At 37.6% G+C, this 24,287-nt stretch overlaps 2 protein-coding genes across 2 annotated transcripts in view; one reads left to right on the top strand and one right to left on the bottom strand.

Annotated features, from left to right (window-relative positions):
* The window catches only part of LOC143470173 (cubilin-like), a 34,543-nt gene that overhangs the window by 7,861 nt on the left and 2,395 nt on the right, over nucleotides 1–24,287 (bottom strand). The window contains exons 7-60 of the mRNA XM_076968120.1: nucleotides 24,061–24,208; nucleotides 23,783–23,927; nucleotides 23,476–23,607; nucleotides 23,116–23,211; nucleotides 22,817–22,941; nucleotides 22,023–22,212; nucleotides 21,214–21,329; nucleotides 20,985–21,090; nucleotides 20,535–20,666; nucleotides 20,032–20,216; nucleotides 19,564–19,726; nucleotides 19,255–19,343; nucleotides 19,043–19,147; nucleotides 18,713–18,890; nucleotides 18,200–18,360; nucleotides 17,809–17,974; nucleotides 17,374–17,599; nucleotides 17,045–17,175; nucleotides 16,764–16,885; nucleotides 16,573–16,646; nucleotides 16,170–16,330; nucleotides 15,824–16,005; nucleotides 15,412–15,568; nucleotides 14,867–15,051; nucleotides 14,375–14,535; nucleotides 13,383–13,543; nucleotides 13,016–13,165; nucleotides 12,630–12,795; nucleotides 12,054–12,255; nucleotides 11,836–11,889; nucleotides 11,602–11,759; nucleotides 11,278–11,407; nucleotides 10,959–11,107; nucleotides 10,657–10,751; nucleotides 10,273–10,441; nucleotides 10,049–10,195; nucleotides 9,497–9,605; nucleotides 9,104–9,230; nucleotides 8,811–8,937; nucleotides 8,519–8,595; nucleotides 8,231–8,380; nucleotides 7,790–7,983; nucleotides 7,267–7,430; nucleotides 3,855–3,951; nucleotides 3,619–3,719; nucleotides 3,233–3,411; nucleotides 2,702–2,926; nucleotides 2,448–2,591; nucleotides 1,988–2,181; nucleotides 1,589–1,760; nucleotides 1,158–1,358; nucleotides 778–927; nucleotides 495–619; nucleotides 56–281 (exon numbers count right to left, since the gene is read on the bottom strand). Coding sequence (XP_076824235.1) covers nucleotides 56–281; nucleotides 495–619; nucleotides 778–927; nucleotides 1,158–1,358; nucleotides 1,589–1,760; nucleotides 1,988–2,181; nucleotides 2,448–2,591; nucleotides 2,702–2,926; nucleotides 3,233–3,411; nucleotides 3,619–3,719; nucleotides 3,855–3,951; nucleotides 7,267–7,430; nucleotides 7,790–7,983; nucleotides 8,231–8,380; nucleotides 8,519–8,595; nucleotides 8,811–8,937; nucleotides 9,104–9,230; nucleotides 9,497–9,605; nucleotides 10,049–10,195; nucleotides 10,273–10,441; nucleotides 10,657–10,751; nucleotides 10,959–11,107; nucleotides 11,278–11,407; nucleotides 11,602–11,759; nucleotides 11,836–11,889; nucleotides 12,054–12,255; nucleotides 12,630–12,795; nucleotides 13,016–13,165; nucleotides 13,383–13,543; nucleotides 14,375–14,535; nucleotides 14,867–15,051; nucleotides 15,412–15,568; nucleotides 15,824–16,005; nucleotides 16,170–16,330; nucleotides 16,573–16,646; nucleotides 16,764–16,885; nucleotides 17,045–17,175; nucleotides 17,374–17,599; nucleotides 17,809–17,974; nucleotides 18,200–18,360; nucleotides 18,713–18,890; nucleotides 19,043–19,147; nucleotides 19,255–19,343; nucleotides 19,564–19,726; nucleotides 20,032–20,216; nucleotides 20,535–20,666; nucleotides 20,985–21,090; nucleotides 21,214–21,329; nucleotides 22,023–22,212; nucleotides 22,817–22,941; nucleotides 23,116–23,211; nucleotides 23,476–23,607; nucleotides 23,783–23,927; nucleotides 24,061–24,208 — 7,979 coding nt within the window. The remainder of the gene's footprint in view (nucleotides 1–55; nucleotides 282–494; nucleotides 620–777; nucleotides 928–1,157; nucleotides 1,359–1,588; nucleotides 1,761–1,987; nucleotides 2,182–2,447; nucleotides 2,592–2,701; nucleotides 2,927–3,232; nucleotides 3,412–3,618; nucleotides 3,720–3,854; nucleotides 3,952–7,266; nucleotides 7,431–7,789; nucleotides 7,984–8,230; nucleotides 8,381–8,518; nucleotides 8,596–8,810; nucleotides 8,938–9,103; nucleotides 9,231–9,496; nucleotides 9,606–10,048; nucleotides 10,196–10,272; nucleotides 10,442–10,656; nucleotides 10,752–10,958; nucleotides 11,108–11,277; nucleotides 11,408–11,601; nucleotides 11,760–11,835; nucleotides 11,890–12,053; nucleotides 12,256–12,629; nucleotides 12,796–13,015; nucleotides 13,166–13,382; nucleotides 13,544–14,374; nucleotides 14,536–14,866; nucleotides 15,052–15,411; nucleotides 15,569–15,823; nucleotides 16,006–16,169; nucleotides 16,331–16,572; nucleotides 16,647–16,763; nucleotides 16,886–17,044; nucleotides 17,176–17,373; nucleotides 17,600–17,808; nucleotides 17,975–18,199; nucleotides 18,361–18,712; nucleotides 18,891–19,042; nucleotides 19,148–19,254; nucleotides 19,344–19,563; nucleotides 19,727–20,031; nucleotides 20,217–20,534; nucleotides 20,667–20,984; nucleotides 21,091–21,213; nucleotides 21,330–22,022; nucleotides 22,213–22,816; nucleotides 22,942–23,115; nucleotides 23,212–23,475; nucleotides 23,608–23,782; nucleotides 23,928–24,060; nucleotides 24,209–24,287) is intronic.
* The window catches only part of LOC143470175 (tubulin beta chain-like), a 74,592-nt gene continuing 54,592 nt past the window's right edge, over nucleotides 4,288–24,287 (top strand). Inside the window, exon 1 of the mRNA XM_076968121.1 lies at nucleotides 4,288–4,904. Within this exon, the coding sequence (XP_076824236.1) occupies nucleotides 4,766–4,904 (139 nt within the window). The 5' untranslated portion in view covers nucleotides 4,288–4,765. The remainder of the gene's footprint in view (nucleotides 4,905–24,287) is intronic.

Here is a 24,287-nt window from a genome sequence, read left to right as displayed (position 1 = left end):
CAACAGATTTGAGTCAAAATACACTAAGAAAGTGGCTTATAGTAGGTTCATCAACCTGAATTGTCCTCGGACCATTCCACTCTCCAACCAACCCCTGCCACAGAATAATCGCTTTGGAAAAGAATGGTCACTGAATTTCCACCCGACTGAAACTCGGTGGGAGCAGTGTTGCCACAGTAGGTGCCAATAAGGGGCGAGTCTATGGAGGGACCGTTGTAAATTTTCAAGTAATCGTAAGCGCAGTTGTTGTGTGGTTCGACGATGAAGTTGGTCCAGTGAAGCTGAAGATAACAATAAAAGTGCGCCGGTATGAAATTGTTGCTTGGCTAGTATACCAAGTATTGCGTGGCAGGATTAATTTAAAGTTAAATGCAATTGCGAACATATGTGTGCCAGTAACAGTTTGATTTTCTATACAATCAAAACGTTCGCTCTAAATTAAGATGGGATTAAATGTTATTCGCTAGATCTTATAAAAATTGGCGCTCACTTACGTTTATTTTGTGCCCTTCTAAAACTGCAATTGTCCACAAACAATAATCATCGTGGTCGTATGTTGCTGGGAAATTGGGGCTTGCAAGCACACCGTCAGTTGTTCCCGTTATGTAACCACCACAGGCTAAAAAACACGGTATTTCGATAAAAAAAAACTCTAATCTTGCACCACTTGGGCAGTCAGACAAGTCAGTTTCCCTAATATCGACCTAATATCGTCTTTTAACGTCAAAATGCCCACTCAAAAGTCGTCTTACTGATGACCGAAATTACATAACTTACTGCTGAAGGAGTAGCTTGCAGCGAACCCCGTGTCAGTTACATAAGGGTCCGAAATGAACTGAACAAACGCAGCTGGAGTGGCAAGACCAAACGGTTTGGGCTTGCTGGTACCACAGAAAGTTGAATAGGGATACGCATCGTAGGTGTCGCCTTAAAAATAACACAAATCTACTAAAGTGCTGTATAACCTACATAGCGCAAACCATTACAATGCACTCTAGCTTTAAAGTGAATAGCGCTAGTGGTGAGAACGAATACTCACTCAAGTTAGCTACTCAAATTGAGTATAATCTCAAAATAAGCCTCTAAGCAAGCAAAGAGCAAAACATAAAAACCAAGGGCAGGTCTCAAAAAAAACTTTAAAACTATTTAAAACTAACCGGCTTTAAAAGTCAGGTAATCATAGTTGCATGTAATATGATGTTCCAACGAAAAGGCTTTAAAGTCGATGAGAATGGTGCTGTTGACGAGATTAGGGTTTTCAATTTTCCATATACACTCAGTGGAAAGACCGTACTGGCTTGGGTAGTTAGGCGATGTAAAATTGCCACCACTAGGCGATGATAGTCTACCGCCGCACACTAGAATAGCGCATGTAGTTAATGAAAATTGCAAAAGAAGCTTACTCACATGTTATGTATCATTACATAAAACACGTTAACTAGTACATAATTGTTCAAGCAGCATACGATTACCACGTCATAATCTATAAGCTAAAGCATATCTATACCACATTAACTAAATATAGTAGAAGGTCTACTTCTTATATAATGCAGTTAAAATTGATTGTAATGATAAAAAGACAGAAAACCTCTCGGTTCAGTAGCAGAGTAGGTGGCTAAGAATCCTCCATTCGACACGGAGGCATCTGTTGTGAAGACGACTCGCATCGTGTTTCCACTTGAATCGAAGGGTTTCGGGATGACAGAGCCACAAATTCGACCACGAATTGACGGAGAATTTGGATTGATTCCATTAAATACCTAAAAGTATTAATAAATACCTTGAAGTATAAACATCATAGTAAAAAATAACCCAGGGATGCAGTCCTGCAATTCGAACCAACTAGTTTGTCTAAAATAATTCTAAATATGAGTAACCAATCAAACAACTAAAATGACAAAGTAACTCGACTAACAAATAAATAATAGCGTTGACATGTTGTATATTTGCCGTATACAACCTGCAACAACCAGCTACAAATTATTACCTCAACGTGGTCCCAGTAGCAAACACCATCCTCCTCATAAGGATCTTCAACGTCAAATGTGTTGAACGTCAGAGTTACCCTTCGGTTTTCGGGGACTTGGATATTCCAGGTGCATACACGGGCGTGGTCGTACGCGTTCGGGTAGTTGGGGGTCTGAATGATGCCCCCGTTGTCGTTCAGATCGGCCCCGCATGCTGCATGGGAAGAAAAATATTGTCGTTCAACATTACCATAGCGATTGTTACACCGAAATCACATTGCAGAAAAAGCAGATTTTGGTTTAGCAAAAACAAATTGAACCTTAAACTGGGGTGAAAGATTTCGGTTAGTTCAGGTTCAGGTATGGGTACGTAAAGTCTTTAGAGTTTTAGGTAAACATCGGGTAAGACAAATGCTCGAGGCATAGAACATTTTATGGGTGCTTGCTCCACAGTGCTATGAAGTCCGTAAAAGCGCTTACCGTCTTCGCTGGCTGCAAAATTCATGCTAAATCCGGTTGCTGTGTCGGCCGAATCGCTGATGAAAGTGACGTAAGCCTCGTTGGTGACGGTGTCAATAGCGTTCGACGGAATCGTATTACCGCATACAGTGGATATTAGTGGTCCTGTGTGGCAGTACAGAAGCGAACAGTAAATATGGAATTAAAAGTGTTTGTTGTTACAGAAAACCTTAAAATACCAAACCTAGAAAACTCAAACAACAACTGTATCAAACCTGTGAAATTGTAAGTTCTAATTTCGATGTAGTCACCACTGCCATCGCCACAAACTGCTGAGTCATCTAAAGCGGGGAGTTGAAGTGCATCAAATGTGAAAGAAACAAAGTGGTAGGCTGGGCCTCTGATCACCCACTGGCACTTGGTGTTTGTGGGGTAATTTGAAGGATAATTTGGTGACATCATATTTCCGGCTACACCCACTAATGTTCCACCGCACGCAGCTGAGAAAACAGCGATTATTATTTTTAGGTTAATAATGTGAAAAAGTTCTTGTATTGAAACACAACTTTTGACTGCTTTGACTATTTTTTAAATCTAACAAACCTAAAAAGTGCAGCTTAAAGCTAAACTTTTATTAAAAGAAACTCGCACTAATTGCTGGAGAATATATCAGCATCGGTCCAAGCCTCATACTACTGAAATGGTGACAAGAGACTGTAGGCAAAAGGCAATATCACTAAATTCGCTACCTCAGCAGTCCAACAATCGATCTAAACGTCAAAAGTCACATTCACTTATACACCTACCGATGCTGTACGTTGCTCTAAACCCAGTGCCAGTGGTAAATGGGTCTGACCTCAGTCTGACTAACATCTCATTTCCTAGTGATTTGGTGGTTGGGGGCTGGCTGCTGCCGCAAAATTTGCCCAACAACTCTCCGTCGCCTGTACGGCCGTCCATGACCAGAACATAGTCGTAATCACAACTGAGAGTAAGAAAGTATCATGCTTAGTAACGACAACGTCGTTATACCGATGTTATACTTGATTAAGCATAGTTAACACCTTCATACTCTTTATAAAACGTAGATACTGTATATATGTATAATAATGTGTAACAAAGCCATCCGTTGGCTGTAAAAATCAGCAAGTTCAATCAAAGTATGGAGGACATTGTGCACGACAAGACCTACTTCGTGTGATATTCGACGTTGAAATCCAGGAAATCGAGCTGAACGCTTTCAGTAGCTGGAACCACGATTATCCAGTAACAGTCTATTCCTTCTGGATAGTTCTAGACGGTAAAAATTTTTCAATAAAACTCCAGGATAAATTTGACGAGATACTAAATTAGTTGGAAGAGGGACGATTATTTTCACAATTGGGTAATGGCGTAAAAGTAAATGACAAGGAATTTGTAATGACGTACGCTTGGGTAGTTTGGTGACGTAAGAGTGGCTGACGTAACCTGATCCGTGAGACGTAATTCAGCTCCGCATGATCCTGCCAGTGACGTATAAGTAAATCTATCACAAAAAAAGTTTCAAAAAATCTAAAAATACTAAACTAAACCTCTTGCAGGAGTGCGTGACTTTACACTTATGCATTAAACTAACAGAAGCATGGTAGGATAACGAGTGCCCGTGACGTCATCGCCGCGAGCAACTACACTAACGTAGCTCGGAAGGCCGTAGTCGAAATACGCAACTAATAAGTTCGTATTACATATTCCAAGCTTATATACAGTATGATATTACGGTACAGAATGTCATGTAATTCTGGAAAAAGCAAACGAGAGTTAGTATGCGCCACACTTATTACATGCTTGAATTAATTACACTGGTCTACAAATTTCAACTTTTTTTTCAGGTTTGGGTTTTGACAACTGATTGTAGCTAATTTTGGGGCGCTGAATCCGAAAATGAACTCAGATTTTCTCTATCACATCAAGTTTTCTTTCTATCGGTGTCATTATTTTATGAAATTGACCAATTTTACCCTTTTTACAGTAAAATGTCAAATATAATTATTTTCTGACAGCTATAAACTTTCAAACATAGAGATATTTTTGCACTAAATTCATAAATTGGTTCAGATTTCCTCTAAAATAAAAAAAATCCTGTTATGATATCATAATAGGACATAGTTGAAATTGCTCGCGTAGAGTTTTTCCATGCTGGCTTGAACTCCCTGTCTTGGCTTCTCAGGCGTTATCTGTGGGTCAGCTGCTATCTCTGTGCAGCTGGAATATCGTAGGAAGACAGCTGGTGGGAGTAGATTTGACTTAGTAATAAATTCTTGCTTAGTAAGGAAGATTTATTTAGAAGTTTCATAAAGCACATGTACATTGTACAGACCAACATCAGAGTTCAAGCTGAAAAGTGGTTTGTAGAAGGAAAAGGTATTTTCATACTATATAAGTTTGAGTTCAAGTCGGTTAGAGTTTTTGGTATAGTGGTGTTTCTGTGGAAAAACTTGCTCTTAGAAAACTACTAACAAAGAAAGGTAATATTTGATCTCAAGCTATGTCTGCTTCCAGCAAAAGAAGAAAATGTTGTAATGATCCGGATATATTTTGTTACATTTGTGGATGCTTCATGTTGAAGTCTCAACAATGCAATATTACCACGTTTGTAAAAAGGGCATATCTTGCTTACTTTAAAGTCAAGTTAGGGGACCAGGACAAAAGCTGGGCTCCTCATAAAGCGTGCAAGACCAGCGTTGAATGTCTGAGAAGTTGGTCGCAAGGAAAAGGTTCACAAATGAAATTTGGAATACCCATGATTTGGCGAGAGCAACGAAATCATGTTGACGATTGTTATTTTTGTCTTGTTAGTGTGAAAGGGTATAACAAAAAGAGTAAACATCGTTTGAAATATCCAAATCTGGATTCGGCATTGCGGCCAGTTCCTCACAGTGATGAAAAGCCACTGCCAGTATTTATATCACTTCCAGAACTACACGAAGAGGTTATTTCTTCTTCAGAAGCATCGTTTAGTGAAGGAGAAAGTGAAATTTTTCAACCAGCATCCGAGGATCTGTCAGACAAGCCTTCCCAGTTTAATCAGATGGAATTAAATGATTTAGTGAGAGATTTGTATTTGCCTAAGCAATCGGCGGATTTATTGGCATCAAGGCTACAGGAAAGGAAACTTCTCAAAGCTGGTACAAGCGTGACATTTTTTCGCAAACGAGAAGAAGAACTGCTTCCATATTTTGCTTCCCACAATGATTTCGTTTATTGCAACAATATAGAAAGGCTTCTTCTAGAAATGGGATTACCACAGTATGATGCAGACGAATGGAGACTTTTCATTGATAGCTCCAAACGAAGTTTGAAGTGTGTTCTACTTCACAATGGTAACGTGTACGGTTCTATTCCTATAGGACATTCGGTGACAATGAAAGAAGAGTATCAGAACATCAAAACCGTTCTTGAAAAGTTCAAGTACCATGAGCATAGTTGGCTCATCTGTGTAGATTTAAAAATGGTGAACTTTTTGCTGGGGCAACAAAGTGGCTACACCAAATACCCATGTTTCCTATGCTACTGGGACAGCAGGGCCAAGGATCAGCACTGGAAGAAAGAAGAGTGGCCTCCAAGGCTTACCTTGACACCTGGAGACAAAAATATCATACGTGATCAGTTAGTTGATATCAAAAAGATCCTCTTGCCTCCTCTTCACATCAAACTTGGTCTCATGAAACAATATGTAAAAGCTTTGGATCATGAAGGAGAGTGTTTTAAGTATATATGTTATGCTTTTCCTGGTCTCAGTGAAGAGAAAAAAAGAGCTGGGATTTTCAATGGACCACAAATCAGGCAATTGTTAAAGGATGAAAATTTTGTAAAATCAATGTTGCCATTCGAGGCTAGAGCTTGGAATGCTTTCGGTGCTGTTGTGAGAAATGTTTTGGGAAACAGAAAAGCAGAAAATTATAAAGATCTCTTAAGGGAGCTACTGCTTAGTTTTGAAGATTTGGGATGCAGGATGAGCATCAAAGTTCACTACTTGAAGAGCCATGCGGATGAGTTTCCAGAAAACCTTGGGAAAGTTAGTGAAGAACAGGGTGAACGTTTCCACCAGGATATTAAAATTATGGAGGAACGTTATCAAGGTCGGTGGGATTGTCATATGATGGCCGACTATTGCTGGAGTTTGAAAAGAGAAATTCCAGATGCTGCTCATAAAAGAAAGTCCCTCAAAAGAGCATTTTTAAGCTTATAAGTGAAGAGTTCATATTTTATGAAAGCTCTTTTGTTGACTGTTTCTGAACTCGCCCTGCCCAAGTCCCTTTGAGTCAATCTTTATTTTGGCACTTTGCTATTTCTGTGTGTGTCTTCAGAATTTCTGCACTCCGTTGTCTATGTGCATATTGTGTGAACTGTAGGCTATAATTCAGATAATACCTTGTCACTGTCCTATCGACAGGTTCGTCAGCATAATGTAGCGTTTGATGTTATTATGGTTGCTCTTTTGTATGCCTATTTTTTATTCCAAAACATGAAATTTTAATAAAGACAACGCAAATTTGTGTGAATATAATATAGAATGCTTGTTTGCTAATTAAAGCTAGATTATTGCAGGTAAAACAGTGTTTATTGCATCAGAATTCCTTGTTTTGACAACAGAGGGGGGGCAAAAATTGATTTTTTTCAAAAATTAGGGATATTTCATATCTCAAAAACGTGATGTGATAGAAAAAATCTGAGTTCATTTTCGGATTCAGCGCCCCAAAATTAGCTAAAATGAGTTGTCAAAACCCAAACCTGAAATTTTGTGTAGACCAGTGTTATCAACGCAATAACACAAACAACCTATAATTCAGAGCATATCTACCTAAACCCAACCGCATTGGTGTTGGCATCTGTCCTGAAACGAACAAAGAGTCCGTTTGATGAAGTCTGTAAGTTCAGTGGTGGGCTGCTGCCACAATAACGACCACTACCATCACCGTGGTTTAGATTCAGAGGGGGGGAATCGGCATCGCGTCCGTTGAGCAGCTAAAGACCAAGCAGTAATATTTTGAATTGGGGTTTGGTTATCGATCAGTTAATGCATATTAACTTTGTAATAAGTTAATCAAACTTTTAAAATTAAATTGTTAATGCGTATAACTTTAAACGCAAAGCCTTTTTTCGTGTATTAAATAAAGCAACGTGAATAATGGTTGTTAAGTTACGACACTGACAAGTGCAAATTATTTTGGAATACATACTACTATTTCTTTTGAAACGTTTGAAGCTAAAAACCGTTTGCCCTTGCCCGTCATGCCTAAGGTAGGCATTAAACATAACCACGTTTGATTAGGAAGCAGAAGCAGTTTTGTCTGTCTGACTTGATGAAAATTTCCCACACATACCTGCAAGTAATCACCGCCACCTCCGCATTTATTGTCGCTATTCCTAATATCAAACTGTGATTCAAACACAAGGGATATGTTGGTGCCAATTGTGCTTACTATTACCCAGTCGCAAACCGTGTTTGGTGGGTATTGGAGGGGGTAGTTGGGGGAGTAAACGGCCCCTAAATCGCCAACGATCAGGCCTCCGCATGCTGAAATGACAGAAAAGAGAATTTTTACTTTGAATAGCAAAGAACAGTTGTTAGCAAGGGATACTACAGTTACAATCAAAAACTTGATTTTAAAAACAATGCAATCGGCTTCCAAAGCAATACCAGAAAACACTGGTACTCGAAAAGTACATTTGTAACAGAAATTGTTACCAAAAAAAAACACCAAAAATATTTTTGTCCACAAAAGGAAAAAATAGAAACAACAAACAAAAATCAATTATCTTACCCTGTTGGTAACTTGCATTGAAACCTGGATATGAGAGGCTCGGATCAGACCTAAATCGAAGAGTGAGGAATGGTTGGGTTGAGTAGACCGGGTCAGTCAGCAATCGTCTTCCACATGTTTTCACCAACATCGGCGAATTGACCGAAGGACCTGCCAAGAAAAACAGTGACTTTAATGCATTCCAATGTTGTGTAAGCAAGGACTATATTATAGCAAAACCATGCCCCACTAAATCTGTTAAAAGTGATTTGTAGAAAGGTTTACAAAAGACAAGGACGTCAAGATTACCGTCATATACTGCAAGGTAGTCAATGGCACAGTTGGTGTTATACTCGATATCAATGTAAAGCAGATTCAGCACCACCCTGCAATGTATTTTGGGTTTCAAAATTCACCAGAAATTTGCTTTAAGGCAGACGTTTGAGACACCATAAATTTTTGGTTATTTTAGATAAATTTGTAACAATTACGCTGCGACAGAAATTTCAACGTTAACTTGTGAAATACTTTTGGGATACATGTTCGAGTTACAGTAATTTCTCCTTAAAATAATAAAATTCAAAAACTAATTATTTCTAACCTGTATTCCGCTGCTGCTTCTATCACCCACTGGCAGTCCAAATTATTCGGGTAAGGGTCAGGCCAGTTGGGAGAAATAAGATATATAGGATAGACAGCCGCCACCAGGTGACTCGCACCACATGTGCCTAATGAATATAGCACATGCCTAAGAGCTAGCACAACTAACCTAACAGACATTATATGTTAGGCTAACTCGATAAAACCGTACGCCAACACGTTTAAAAGGTTAACCTAGGGTGTATTTAGATATTACGGTAAAGGGTTTTAGGGATAAAACGACGTTTCACGTACCTGGGGCGATGGTGGGAACATTCGTGGGGTTAGGGGGAATACCGCCCCCTTCAATTGCTTCCCAAGTCATGTAAAAACCCCTTCCGTAAGCGCCCCAGTCGGAATGAAACCAGACGAGCATAGCCCCCTATAAGCAACAAGTTAATTTAGTTCAATTTAAACTGAAAATTGATGGAATGTGAGCAAGTCGCAAAACTTGCTGATCTACACTTCAGCAACTACACAGCTAGTTACACTCTGTTCAAATGTCTGATGACGAAAAGAATTATGTAGTTAATAGATGTTACATAACTAACGATCTTGCTAAACTATGCCTAGCTTACACTGCTAGGTGTTGTCGTTATAGAATATCGTTTTGTCAGCATTAATAAAACGTGAGAAAGCTCCTTTTACCTGCGTCGTGGTGCCAGGGCTAGGCAATACGTCATTACCGCACATAAGCAGTAGGTAGGTTGAACCAGTTGTGTCGCCATCGTATATTGCCAGATAGTCGTATTCGCAACTGAAATAAAAAGTGTTACTTTACGTTGTAAAAGAGAATAATTTTGGAAGCTAGTTAAGGTAAACTGGAAATAACAAGATAAAATGAAGTTTGTTTAATAACAATTGGATTTAGTTGATATAGACTTGAGTTTATAGACAAAAGACATTAAAAATAGACTTCCATTAACATTCTTCGAACGAGCAAGGTTAGTAGCAATAAAAGTGGACATAATGATACGAAAATAAAATTTAACTTAAGAAAATTACAAATACGTTTATTGCATTGGACAAAGCACAATTTTGCCAATATATTAACGCGCTACTTGTGTGTATTTAACTCTTTTCCGTTGAAACAACGAAAAACACAAAGATTAGAAATTCAGAAAAGCATGAAAAGCTTGTAAGAACAAATGGCCTGTCATAAGCGTAGAAAGTGTACGTATGAAATGTAACCACACTTACCCCAATTGCGTTGCCTGCTCAAAATCGAAGAGGTCAAAGGAGTACATGATAACGCGGCCCGCTGGGGCGTAGACGTAATAATAGGCATCGACAAGGTTCGGGTAAAACCCTGGGTACAGAGGGGACGCAATGACCCCGTTGAATTCCCTAAAAAAAAATACAGTATATTATCTAAAACCACAACTCAAACTGGGCAAAGAACCAGCAATAAAGATACAACGTACGATATGGAAGTGCTTCCGTATGTGTGTTGGTATCTAGCCTGGAATCCGGTACCAACTGTGCTTATGTCACTTCGAAAGATGACGTAGAGCACGTGACCGCTGATTGTCGTCAGATTGGCTGGAAGTTCGTTCCCACACAACCGGGCGAGGAGAGGACCAGTTTCCGAACCTAATTATATGTCAAACCACTTAATTCCAGCACAAAACAAGATTAACAACGGACATTACCATTATAACCATTTACAACAGTTAAACCTATAACCGTGTAAATGCATACCAAAGGTGTATTACTGTAAATGTTTTATAAATGGAGCTTGAACAACTAAAAAAGTAAAAGTAGGCTACAGCTTAAATTCACGTTGGCAACGTTTCGTTAAAATTTACCTTCGCGGACTTGAACGTAATCAAACAAACAATCTGAATGCACTTCTAGGTTAAACGACAAAAAACTCAACGCAATCCCGTTGCCAGGCGACGATCTAAATATAAAATCTTAAACTCAATCTTTAATTGGAAGGAATTTAAACACTCAATTAAAATTAATTTCAGTTTTAAATCATCTAAATAAAAACAGCAGCAAGTAAGCACAAAACACTAAATTAAACAAATCCTGCAATGCAGTATACAAACTATATTTTCAATGAAAACAGAGCAAGTTTATTTTACATGCTTATGGCTTCACTTACTCAATGGACCACGTGCAAACAGTGGAGACTGGGTAAGGATCTGGGTAATTTGGGGAGTTGAAATACCCACTCTGCGCGGTCAGTCTACCACCACACTGAGAGGTAGAGGAACTATAAAGGGCCCGAAATCCGGTACGCTGATAAGCACTCTAGACAGCAAAAAGAATCGGGTTTTTCTTGCAAAATTTAGAAACCAAGTTTGAGTCTGTGGCAAACCTATTATTTGATTTAAATCTAAACCATAATTTACATTTTTATAAATAATTTCAAGCTTATTGTAAGTGTTTAACTTTAAACCATAAGCAAAAGCGGCATATACCTGCGAGATCATAGTCATGGTAAACGAATTGGTGTATGACGTAATGACAGGTGGAAGAGCGGTCCCACAATAGAGGGAAAAAGGTGGTGACGTCAACGTTGGTCCGTCCAAGACTTCAAGATAATCATACCTGGAAAAAAAAATTGAATTTGGAATAGAGAAGAAATCTCATAAAAATTTACCGTGTTTTAATTATGAAAGGGCGCCAGCGATGATGAATTAGAAAAAACGCGAGAAATTCCAACCGGAAAGAAAATAATGCTTCATAGTTCCAGCCAAACTTGTAAAACCAAAACAAAAATGGTCAATTATCCAGATACTGACTTGCCACAGACGCCATCCGAGTATGGGTCAAAGTAGAAGTCCATGTGAGTGAAGGTGAGAGAAATGTGTCCGTTTGGTTCGGGGGCCGAGATGGTCCAGGTACAGTTGGTGTCGGCTGGATAAGCGGTCGGGTAGTTTGGTGAAGACACTTCACCGTCCTATGGAAAAAATTGATAAAAATTGTGCGGGATTTTTGCTAAAAAGACTGAGATCTCTTAAGCAAAGTTTACACACCGGTGTCGCTGTGAGTTTTCCGCCGCATCCTTTGGCGTAATTTACCTTGAAACCCTGCAAGAAAGTTTGAATTGTATATGTTTGAATGTAATATGTAGACTTTTAGAGTATACCATAAGTGCTGGTTTCTGCCAAAACAGGGAACCAGGCTTAAACGCTAAAAATGTCAGGGATCTAGTAACAGCAAGAACGCAATCAATCTTAAAGTGAGGACATACGGTGTGAGTGGAGTACGGGTCCGAATGAAACTGGAAAAGCACGCGGTGTCCACTGGTTTGCACTGGTCCAGGGATGGTCGAACCACAAGCTTTAAGCAAAAGGGTGTCGCTGGTCGAATTTCCATCGTATATGGCCACAAAGTCGAATCCACATGCCGGTTCCGGTTCAATATCAAAAGTTTCAAATGTAAAGACGACGGTGCTGCCTAGAAAAGTTGCAAAAATAGCTTCAGTAAAAATACGGTGATGTCGATTGTATGTAGCAGTTACATTTCATTGTAAGTATTGAGAAACCCTGCGCATTCTGTGTACAAACTGTGTAAAGAGAGCGCAAGATAAAATACGACGATGCTATTAGCAAAGCTGCCCTAACCCTAACTCTAACTCACTACAGAAACTATTGATACCAACAATTATCACCACCAATTACATTAAACGATACTCAGTCTGTTTTAAAACTACACTGCTGGTACTAATCACACAACCCACCGGCTGACTCTATGTTCCTACGGTGCTGTTGGTGTTGAGCTTTTGAACAAGAATAAAATGAAAATATGAAGTGCTAACTATGGGAACTTGCCTTCACCAACGTCGATGTACCATTCGCAATCCTGCATGGAGGCGTAGTTATTGGGGTAATTGGGTGACGTGATACTGCCGCTAGCGACCGTTAGTTTTCCGCCACACGTGCCAGGTTGCTCCTGGTAGGTGGCGCTAAAGCCATTTCCGTTTACATATTCATCTGCAACGAAAAAACGAGGATAAAAAATCAATTTTACAAAAAACTGACCCTTACGTATGAAATCACATGCTTAATAAAACGGTTAAGTAAAATTACTGTTAAAACAATGCCTTCACCATCGATGACGATTGTTTTCACCATATTCAACGTTATCAGATCAATACAATTGAATCCTTAACATTTGAATAGCAACACCAGCGAAAAAAATTCAAATTAAAACCTGTTAAAAATCGCACGGTCATGAAAGTCGAAGTAGACGAGACGACCATAGGTAAGCTTGGTGGAGACGACTGCGTGTTGCAAAGCTGAGCCAACATGTAGCTTGAATCGACTGCCAGCCCGTTATACACCTCCAGGACGTCGTAGTCGCCTGAAACCGGTAGATCGAATTTAGTAGTTTTGCGACGATTATTTAAAAGCTACGGAAATTAAAAATTTATCTACACAAAAATAATAATTAAACGGAAGGCGACATTTAAATAGTAGCCCAAAACGCAAACTTTAGAAAGCGACTAAATCATGCAAAAATGGCATGAGATTGAAGTTAAATTTTCCCACAACTTTATGAAGCAAGTATAAACAAGTACATTGGCTGTGATGTTCCACGTCGAAAACTGTGACTGTCAGCTGTACGCTTGTCCCAGGACTGGTAATAATTTTCCAGATACACTCTCTGTTGTCATCATAATTGTTTGGGTAGTTCGGACTAGTTATGGTACCGCTAGGTGCAGTCAGGGTATCTCCACATCTGTGTAAGGTATGAAATTTTATAACGTCAGGTTTTACATGGCCAATCATTTTAACATAAGATTAATGTTCAAACCGATGCAAGATTTGACAACTTTCAACAAAATTATCACTGCTATATCAATTATTAACCCTATCCATACCGGGCTCGCGACTTTACTATTTTAACTAGGTGTGGCCGACACTGCACACACATTTTCAATCGTTAATTACTCGAAAACTATACGTTGTAAACTGATCGGATTTTTACAGGTTAGAAGCAAAAACATCTGGCTTCTTGTATACATCATAATTGTAAAACTAAAGAAAGTGAATTTAGTGTAAGTTAAGTATTTCTAAAAGTGATACATTTCTAGAAATTTTTCTTGTTGCTGTGCGGAAAACCAGCTGACCGCGAGAAGAGAACGCAAGAGAATAGTTAGTCGAGTTAGTGGTGCGTAAATGAGTAAACGAAAACAACACGCTTCAATGCGGAGAGAGAGCAAAATTATGAAAATATGACAATATCGCAAAAATTACAAAATCCAACTTTATCTAACAAACATGGACAGATAGCTGAACATTTTTTAGGAAAAGTCACCAAATTTCAAGTTTCTAGAGCAAACAATGCAACTGTACGCAACGTTTTGCTGTGACTGTGTGCAGGAGAAGCCACACCTAGTGAAAATAGGGTTAAAGAAATATGAAAATATAGTCATAATACAGGCCTAAATATAAAAGGCATAAACAACCCGGGTTAATAAGTGGTAATAAAATTCATCACATGTTATAAGGAGATAGAATTTATGGCGTTAACAAATACTTTGTACACATAAAAGCATCAGCATCTCACCCGTCAATGGCCCATAATATTTCGAAGCCGGGCGCTTGAAAGTATGGATCGGTGTGAAACACCACGGTTAACTTATCAGCAGTGGTGCGCATAAACGCGGGTGCTGCGGTGCAGTATCTCCCTAGATCAGGGCTCGTATGAACGTCGTCTCCATCATACAACTGTAAATACAGCCATTCAAAGACCTAATCAACCTAACTTATAAAGTATTAATCATTGATACACGCAATTAAGTCGGTTGCGTGAAGGGGTTGTAAGCATAGTTCTGAGCATAACCACGCTATATCTATACATCATATATCGCGTAGATTGCTTGAAAGCGGAACACGAAGCAATCTCAGTTCTATTATATAAATGAAAAATGTAAAAAACCAACCCAAAATTAAATGTATTATACCAAAGACATCCACTATACAATTGCTTATGTGGACATTTGTGCACCTAGGCTATAGGATCTCTATTTCGATCAGACGACGCTAGTCGCTTGTGTACCTGTACATAGTCGCAGGAACAGTCGTTGCATGTCTCCATCGAAAAGAAGGTAAAAGTCACGTTGATTACGTTTCCTTTTGTTCCCTGTACTGTCCAAGCGCAGTCGCGGTTAGGAGGATAATTTTTGGGAAAGTCCAGGGATTGGATGTAGCCTGATGTCTTTGTGCTGATTGTCCGCGTGCATTCTAAATAACACAGTTAATTGTTCCTATGATGTTTCTTTGCATGAAGTCAGTAATATTTGATAAAAAAACATTATATTTATCATTGCTTATAAAGTGTTGGTAAAGTTAAAATAACATCATTTGCTAAGAGTAATGCTATTAGTAGCCGCTGCTTCTGAACTTTTTTTATTGCATAGTTAATTATAATTAATAGGTTTAACAAAACAAAACTCTAAGACAACTTTTTAACACTAAAAAACCCACCCATTATATAACAACAACAGGCGACAAGTAAAATAGCTAATTCAGCTGTGTATCATTTGATTCACACAAGTTGTGTATAACCCATTATCTATGACGCTTGTCATTACATAAACTCACCAACGTGGTATTGAGCCACAAATCCTGACCCGGCTGTGTATTGGTCGGTTCGAAACTGAACCAACATGGTGTTGTCGCTACTTTCGTACGGTGGGGGCAGTCTGGACCCGCATTGTCGTCCTAAAGACGGATACCCAAGGGTCGGACCATCATAGACCTAATTTTTATGATGTAAGAAGGTTACTTTTTACATAACTAGCAAAAGATATGGCGGAATGTTACTAAATTTTGAAAACCTAGACCTATCTAATTAACTGATCTTGGTCAATTAGATTGACTGTTCACAGTTTTCCGGGATTCGTTGTACCGTTAATCAACATTTCACCGTAGAAGATGACAAATAGTTATCTGAACACTACAGCTATACATATCAAACAGCGGAGAGTGCTTTCGGACATAATCTTAAACTCACCTCAACGTAATCGAACTCGCAGTAGCCGTGAGTTTCGATGTCAAAGGTGGTGAACGTCAGACGAATTGCCGAGCCTTCGGACACCTTAATAAGCCAAAAGCATTCGGCATTGTGGTTGTAAGGGTATGGATAGTTAGGTGATTGGAAATAACCATCTGCTGATGTAAGAGTTCCTCCACAGCCTAAATCACAAAGCAACAACTTATTTATAACAACAGCAACGACAACAATTTTTTAACTTAATAAACAAAACTTTTGGCATATAACCTAGTCGTTATTCGTAAGTTAGTTATAACAAAGTCCCTTAACATTTTATTGCAACAGATGTTGTGTATACAATACTTACCGGTGAGACTTCCGTCGTATTCCATGAAAAAGCCCCGATCGTTTGCTAATTGATCTGTCGAGAATTTCATGTAAAGTTGGTTGCTATGAGTCGTGAACGAGCCTGGACTATTCGAACCACAGAAAGTGCCGATTAACACCGAATCATCGTAACCTCCGTTTCTAAAACGTATAATTCAAATAAACAACAAAAAATAAACAATTCAACGTACTATTGCTGAGAACTTTTGTGGGGCGGCAGCAACGATTTAATCAAGGTACTAGTAGTACTAGTGGAACAACATGCCTCGCTTACTTTATAGTTACACAGAGTACAGTTATCAAGGCGCTATAGGATCTAGACTTCTAGAGCTTCCCTTAGAAAATAAGTTTTTATTGTATGCATTTCAAGAGTCTATCATCACCTAATATCCAGATAGTCGTAAACACAGGCACCTTCGGCATTAGGTCCTTCCAACATGAAGTCTGAAAAATTGACCTGAAAAATACGTGATTTTGTTGAGCAACGAGCATTTTCTTACTTTAATAATTATTTAAAAATATAAACAAAAAAGCCAAAGGCCTAGCACAAAAAATATTTTCTTGATAATCTTACTTGTATTTGCATCGTAGAGTCCACGGTTAGCGTCCATATGCAGGTTCTCATATCGTAATAGTTGTTGGGGTAATTTGGTGACGTTACAAGGCCTTGATTTCCAGTCAGTCGCTCACCGCAAGCTAAAACAAAAATGCTTTGACGATAAAGGATGTAGTTCCGTTTATGTGCGAGTTGTTGATGTACTTAAACAGTACTATCGTTCTTAGGGCTATGGATATTACAAAAACTAAAACAACGCCAATAAAGCTCAAAGACGAGGCACGGTAAAGTATGCTTACATGTGCTGGCATTAATTGTAGAATAAGCGGCGGCAAATCCATCTGAATTGATGCTATCGTCTGCCGAGAAAAATAACGTGATTTGGTAGGAATTGCTCACAGTGGCAGGCGGTAGGACTGAGCCACAAAACCTAGAAACACGAAATTGAATAAAAAAGTTGGCACAAAATTTTCGTTTACTTGGAGTTAAGTCGGGTATAGACGTTTCTTAGTGCAATGACAAAGCAAATTACTTGGAAAACGATAATCGCAGACAAGTTAGTTACAAAGTCAAAGCAAAACAACTCCACACTGCTTAACACAGCATTGTAAGAGTAAGAGTTCGGCACCTTCCAAGCGAATCGGCGTTTACATCCGGGCCATCGAATATTTCAACGTAATCCTTGCACTGACCGTTCTCAGTCTCTTGTAGGGAAAATGCAATAAACTGGAGGTTGATTATAAAAGCTGGGTCCACGGCGATGTAGTAAGTGCAATTTGCCCCATGTGGGTAAGGACTTGGGTGACCAGGGCTCTGCAACGACCCAATTGGGTCTGTATAGACGCCACCGCACCCTTCACAAATATATTTAAAACATAAGTAAAATATTCAAATTAAATTAGGTTTAAACGATTACCTTGTATTGATGAATTTCAGCTACATGTCACAATATAGATTTTCAGAAATTTTTGCTCAAAGTTTTATTTTGTGTAAACGAAATTGTAAAGTGCAAAAACTATGAAAAGTCAATATTTTGATGAAAACTTTGGTAGATGGAAGTCACCTGTGAATTCTGTAACGTATGTTGCTTTGAAACCGGTACCACCAACAAATGGATCAGTCGCAAAATGAACCCACATATAGTTCTGTGTGCTCATGACGGGTACGGGAACACTATCCCCACACAGTCTGGCTAATAATGGAGAATCACCACCAGCCCCATCTCTTACCTGGGGAGTACAACTTTTAAAAAGCAAGACAATGATGACAGTAATGACACACAAACATACATTTAAAAATAAAATATCGTTTGTACCTTTGTTATGAAAATGATGTTATATAAATTTTAGTTATGTCTTATCATTTTCATAACTTGTATCACTCAGATGTATATGCGGGCAGTTGTAAAGGTTATGCGGCATTAGTACCGGTCATATTCTTACTAAATAAATCACCTCTATATAATCAAAGTTGCAATCCGCTTCATGTTCGATCGAAAAATCGACAAAGGTCAAAGTGATGACGTTCCCAGGAACTTGTCTGATTGTATAGTAGCAGTGCTTATTGTCAGGGTAGCGCATTGGATAGTATGGTGAAACTAGAACGCCAGTTTCAGCTAGAAAAGGAAAATAAAAGAGGAGAGCGTAACATCGTTTTAAACAAATATTCTACAAGTTGTACAATGATGTCAACATCATGTTAGTGATGACTTGAGGGAAAAAAATCCAGGACAATCTACCAATATTTCATATACCATTAGTTATATGTATAATATACATAGTTAACAAAATATAACCTTCATTTTGAAAATGTAAAGCAGCAATATTAGAAAAGGGCAAATTAACGTGCAATATCTATTTCCATATTGTAATTAGGATAAGGCAAGTTATATTGACATTGTAATTGACAAATCATTGCACTGTAACTACGGCAGGGCAAAAAGTTGTGCAATGTACAATTGTACATACATGTGTATGTTCCTCCACACGACACTGTGTACGTTGCTCTAAATCCACTTCCTGCCTGTGCTTCATCGGATCGCAATTTCATCCACAGATCATTGGAAGTTGATGTAAAGGAAGGAGGTAGCTGTTGACCACAGTATCTTCCGACTAGAAGAGCAGTTTCATCCGAACCGTCTCGTACCTAAAACGAAAAATTATTTCTTCTAGTAAAACTACAGGAATTACCGACAGAAAAAATAATCTTGACAATTGTAGCAAATGAAGAAACATGAAATTCCAAAAACACCGCTGCTATCGTTTACTTTTAAGAGTTGTATATTGTGGTCCTAATACCTCAACATAATCCCATGCGCAATTCTCATGATCTTCAATATCCATGTTTGTAAAATTCAAAAGGATCTGTCCAGTATCACCAACATGGATTTGCCAAAAACATTCCTGTATTATTAAAATATGTTTTACTTCAGTGGCAGTAGATTTGTTTGAAAAAGTATAATGCCTAAAAAATAGGTTTGAATTATTACGAAACATTCTAACGTATAAACCTGGTTGTTTTCATAAGGATTAGGCCAGTTGGGAGAAATGATAATGCCTTCATCATCAGGGAAGTATCCACCACAACCTGTGATATCCACTGTAAAAAGATTTCCTAATTGCTTACAGCATTCGGTATAATGATGCTTACACAAAGCTTTATCAAAATAATAACAGTTGATTTTTGAACAGAATTATAAAATATGTCCTGTACAAAATAACTGAAGATTGTTCTGCTGTTAACAACCTTGAAAACGTTCTAACAGTTTTTCAAATTTAAACCAAATGGACAAAATGCACTTTGTTTTATTACCACCCACCAGGCTGACTACTCCAGACAATATGAAAGCCTGTATCACTGACATAAGGATCAGAGTGGAAATGGATCCAAACAGCTGGTGCCGTGGACAGAAGAGGTGGAGGAGTCTGTGTGCTGCAAAATTTCCCCAGGACGGCGTCACTTTCAAACAAGCCATTTCGAACCTAACAAAAATATATAAACGGTAAATAACATACTGACGACAACGAATGTCATCGAGCAGAATCAATGTATATTTTTGCAAAATGACTTGGTCTTGGCTTAAATACCGGTAGATAAAATTCAGGTACAGTGTAGTTTGATTATTTTTAAACGTTATATGATTTTACTTGATTGTGGATTATAATATGGTAAGATATAATGTCATTACTTTAATAATGTTATTAAAATAATAAGATAGTCTTTAAGACGGTGGAACAAAAATCAACCATTTATATAAAAATCAGCAGAGCAAATGTTCTGAAAGTACCTCTAAATAATCGTATGTGCAGTTTTCGTGGGTTTCTAATGCCAGAGTACCAAATAAGAGCTGAATAACATTCCCTGGTGCAACCTGAATCGTCCAGAAACAATCCCTATTTGCTGGGTAATCACCTGGATAACCAGGTGATGAAATGTCGCCGTACGTCTGCCCACTGATGTCACCACCGCACTCTACATCGACCGTGGTGTTAGTGGTGTTAACCAAAATTTCAACCATATTTGCAAGTAAATGAATAAGGAAATGGTATATGGATGAAATGGTTCAGGTATATTTATGATAGGTATAGTTTCACTGTGGCTATACATATAAATGATGATGTAAATAATGGAAAACAATTAGTTATAAATTCACTATAAGAATAGAAAAAACAATTGATACATCTATAATTATATACTAGCAATGTACTCTACAGTGTTACGTGCAAAATTGGATATTAGTAACATAGGAAGCAACATGGTGATCAGCAAATCTTAATTTAAATGTAGTACCTGGTTCTCGAGTCTGCCAAACAACCTGGAAACCTTTGGCGTTGTTTTGCGAATTTGATACGAACCAAAAATAGAGTAAATTGTGAGTCGATACCAAAGGATCACCAGGTTTTGTTGTCCCACAGTATTTGCCTGTTAATATACACAACTATTAAATAAACTTCAACAGGTGGCAAAATGCTGGTTGCTAACCACATATCGGTGACAACAACTTCAGATAACTGGACATTAATAAATGGGCTCGTTCAGCTTTTAATTTTGCTATATTTTAATGAGACAATAAGGCTGGTAAAGGATGTGCCAGTGTAGAAGAAAAGTGTCATTAAACAAATGTGTTGCACTGAAGTTCTAATTGAATTTCTTTAAAGTTTGTTGTTGTTGTTTGTTGTTCAATCGCTTTAGGATGTTCTAAAGTTTTCATTTTTTGTTTTATAAAAATTGTTATTTTACCAATTTGATGGGCTGATGCAGAATTTCCATCATGAATTTGAAGAAAATCTGCCACGCAGTCGGTGGCAGATTCAATTTCAAAAAGAGGAAATGTAACTTGGATGACCTAAAAACGCACTAGCATTAAATGGTTAAGCTGCAGATTAACAAAAAACTTCTATCTTGAATTAAATACATGATATATGCATAATTTAATTATTGTAGAACATTTGCATAGAACCTTTTATACCTTTCCTAGTGAAACTTCAATAACCCAAGCACAGTTGGCCCCGTTGGGATAGTTTTGGCCGGGTACCGTCGGAAAACTGAAAGATCCAGAATCTTGGCGATAATATGCTCCACATCCTAATATAGCCATCAAATTATATTATTATACATGTCGATTTATTAAATTAGTAATTATTAATCATCTTCAGTACAAGTCTTGTTTAAAACAGACAAAATAACAACCATTGGTCATGCAGAAATGTGATCATAATTACGTTAAAAAATATTAAACAAGACCATTATAATGTAAAGTAATAAGATTTCAAATTGTTGTAAGAAATATCATACAATCAAACCCTTTGATCTGCTGACAAAACCAGTAAACTGTATGCTTTATGTCAGTTTTAATGCAACTTTATTGCAAAAACATAAAGAAAAGCTGCAAGCCATAAAACTTTGGATTTGTTTGCAGATAAACAACTTTCAAAAAAATGCGCTCTAAATTGTTTACCAAATGTCCCAGAACAACTGCACAAAATAATGTGTTCAAAGAAATACATGAATAAATGCCATTCTCGAATACTTTATTAGTTTTGAACAATGGCATTTATTCTGTATAAAAGTTTGTCAAAAGTATGTAAGTAATAATAATACTAGCTGAACAATAACCTTTCATATGGTTAAAAATTCGTCAACAAACAATAAATGAATCAAATATTGAAATAAGAACTTTTACAGTACATGTTAGAAAATGTGTAATTATGTTTATCATGTATATGGGACAAGCAAATTTTAAAATCATGTCCGCCACATTATATTTATTCAACTAACCTGACTGATCTGTCTGACAGTTCACGCCTCCGAAATTGTTGGGGCATGTGCAGGAGTAGCCGTTTATTCCATCATTGCAGGTGCCACCATTCTGGCAAGGAGAACTCGCACATTCATCGATGTTGATATCACAATATGGTCCTGACCATCCCGGATCACAGGAGCAGTATTGCGTTCCTGTGCCGTCATCCTGAATGCACATGAAAAAGCTTCAAATCATATCTACTAGAGTCATTTTTAGAGCAATTTACGCAAAAGTTAGTAATTTCTTTATAGCAAGTGCAAGATCAAAAACCCTAATGAAATTGAGAGAAAAATTTGCTTTGTTTAGCTTTAAATACCAATAAGTTTTTGACAATATTTAATAGTCGTGAGAAAATAAATTTAGATCATTGTTATAGGAGTTAAAGGTTATATCAATATAGTGTAATAGATTTGTAATGGGTGAAATTTTGTGTTTGGTCAAAGTCTAGCACCATCAAATAAAAAATGCATTTTTTAAATGATCATATACTCCAATTCCTGGTACTATATTACACTAGTTATTCCACTATGCAAACAATTTACAAAGAACACAAATTTCACTACAATTTTTATTGTTTTGTTATGTAACCAAACATCTTTGTGATTGTATAACGCTTGTTGTATAACATTCAATAACATGTATGTGCTCTATTTAATCTGAAACAGAGTCAATGCTTTTGTAAAATTCTGATTGAATATATCCAAAATTTAAAAATAACTATTTTAAATTTGAGTAATAATAATGCGGACATATTTCATTTTTTACTTACCAAACATTGCCCGTTCTGACAGAAACCAGTGCAATCAGTTGGTATTAAAGTACAACCATTTGGTCCCACACCATTACCAGTGTAGCCATTGGGACAACTGCAGGTAACGTAAGATGGTCCAATAGCTAAATGTACCCCATATAATTTGAAACGATAAGTTATCATAAACAACACATTTAATAAAAGTCAACAACACATCCTTGTAAAATGTTACTAACAAAGTAAATGTAAAGTTAATTATTATCCCTAATAAAACTAAAAACCTGGTCAGATAACTTTAATACAGATAACTTTCATACCTGGGTTTGGAGTACAAGTGGCAATTGGGTGGCACCCCCCATTGTTTACAGAACATGCTTCCTGGGCTGTGCAAATTTTCCCATCTCCAATGTAACCTGTGATGTGTGACATAACAATCAAAATTAATATTCCTAATATTGACATAATATAATTTTGCATTTATTGTTAATCAACAAATGTTTCTACTGTAAAACATATAAACATTCCTTTTGTTTAATCAAACAAGTATGTACAATGGCTGGTGAATAGAAAATGGCCACAGCTACTTCAAATATGCTTTAGGTTGCGGTACAACACTTAACATGACATAATATAAAACATTATAATATTACTTAAACAATGGCAGAGCTGGTGATTACCTGAAGGACAAGAACCACAGGACGATGAACCCGGGGTATTTATGCAGGTCACAGGTGGGGAGATTGAACAACCACCATTGTTTGTTGCACATTCGTCAATATCCGTACATGCCCAGCCATTACCAATGTAGCCTGGATGTATTTGATTTATAAATTGATTCGAAGTATATATAACTGTTTCCAGTAAAGTAGGACAGGTTGAAGTACTTTTTATAAAGCTGCTTTTAGTGGAAATAAATTCGCACTGCAATTAGTCTAGTAAAATGAATGGAATGCAACTTGTTTCAAAAGTTCATAAGTTCATTACCATTAGGGCATGGTCCACATGTGTAGGATCCTGGTGTATTATAACAAGCCACTTCAGGATTTTTTGAACATGGTTTCTCCAAGCATTCGTCCACATCTTGACTGCACGAAGGATCACTTTCGGAAGCAGATGGCTGCCAACCATCCTACATATTTAAAAGCAACAAACTTGAGTTAGTTGCGCCCAAAACTATTCTCTCTCATAACCACTCATTTAAAAGATAAGCATCAGGTATCGTCGTTTCATAAATCAATCATATTTTAGGCAGGATCACAGACCTCACAGACACAGGTGTAGTTTGGCACATTTGGTTGATCTCTGGCACTGTCAACACAAATGCCATGCTGACATTTACTGTTACCATCTGAGCAATCATCCCATTTTGAAGTGCAGAAGCGACCAAAGAATTCTGCAGGACAATCACATCTGCAACATAAAAAAATTATTCCACTAAATATATACCGGTTACTTTACATACACGACTTCATCACGTATACAAAAAACT

The sequence above is a fragment of the Clavelina lepadiformis genome, chromosome 9 (assembly GCF_947623445.1).
Source record: "Clavelina lepadiformis chromosome 9, kaClaLepa1.1, whole genome shotgun sequence".
In the NCBI taxonomy this organism is placed as follows: domain Eukaryota; kingdom Metazoa; phylum Chordata; class Ascidiacea; order Aplousobranchia; family Clavelinidae; genus Clavelina; species Clavelina lepadiformis.
This window is presented reverse-complemented; position numbering and strand designations above follow the sequence as displayed.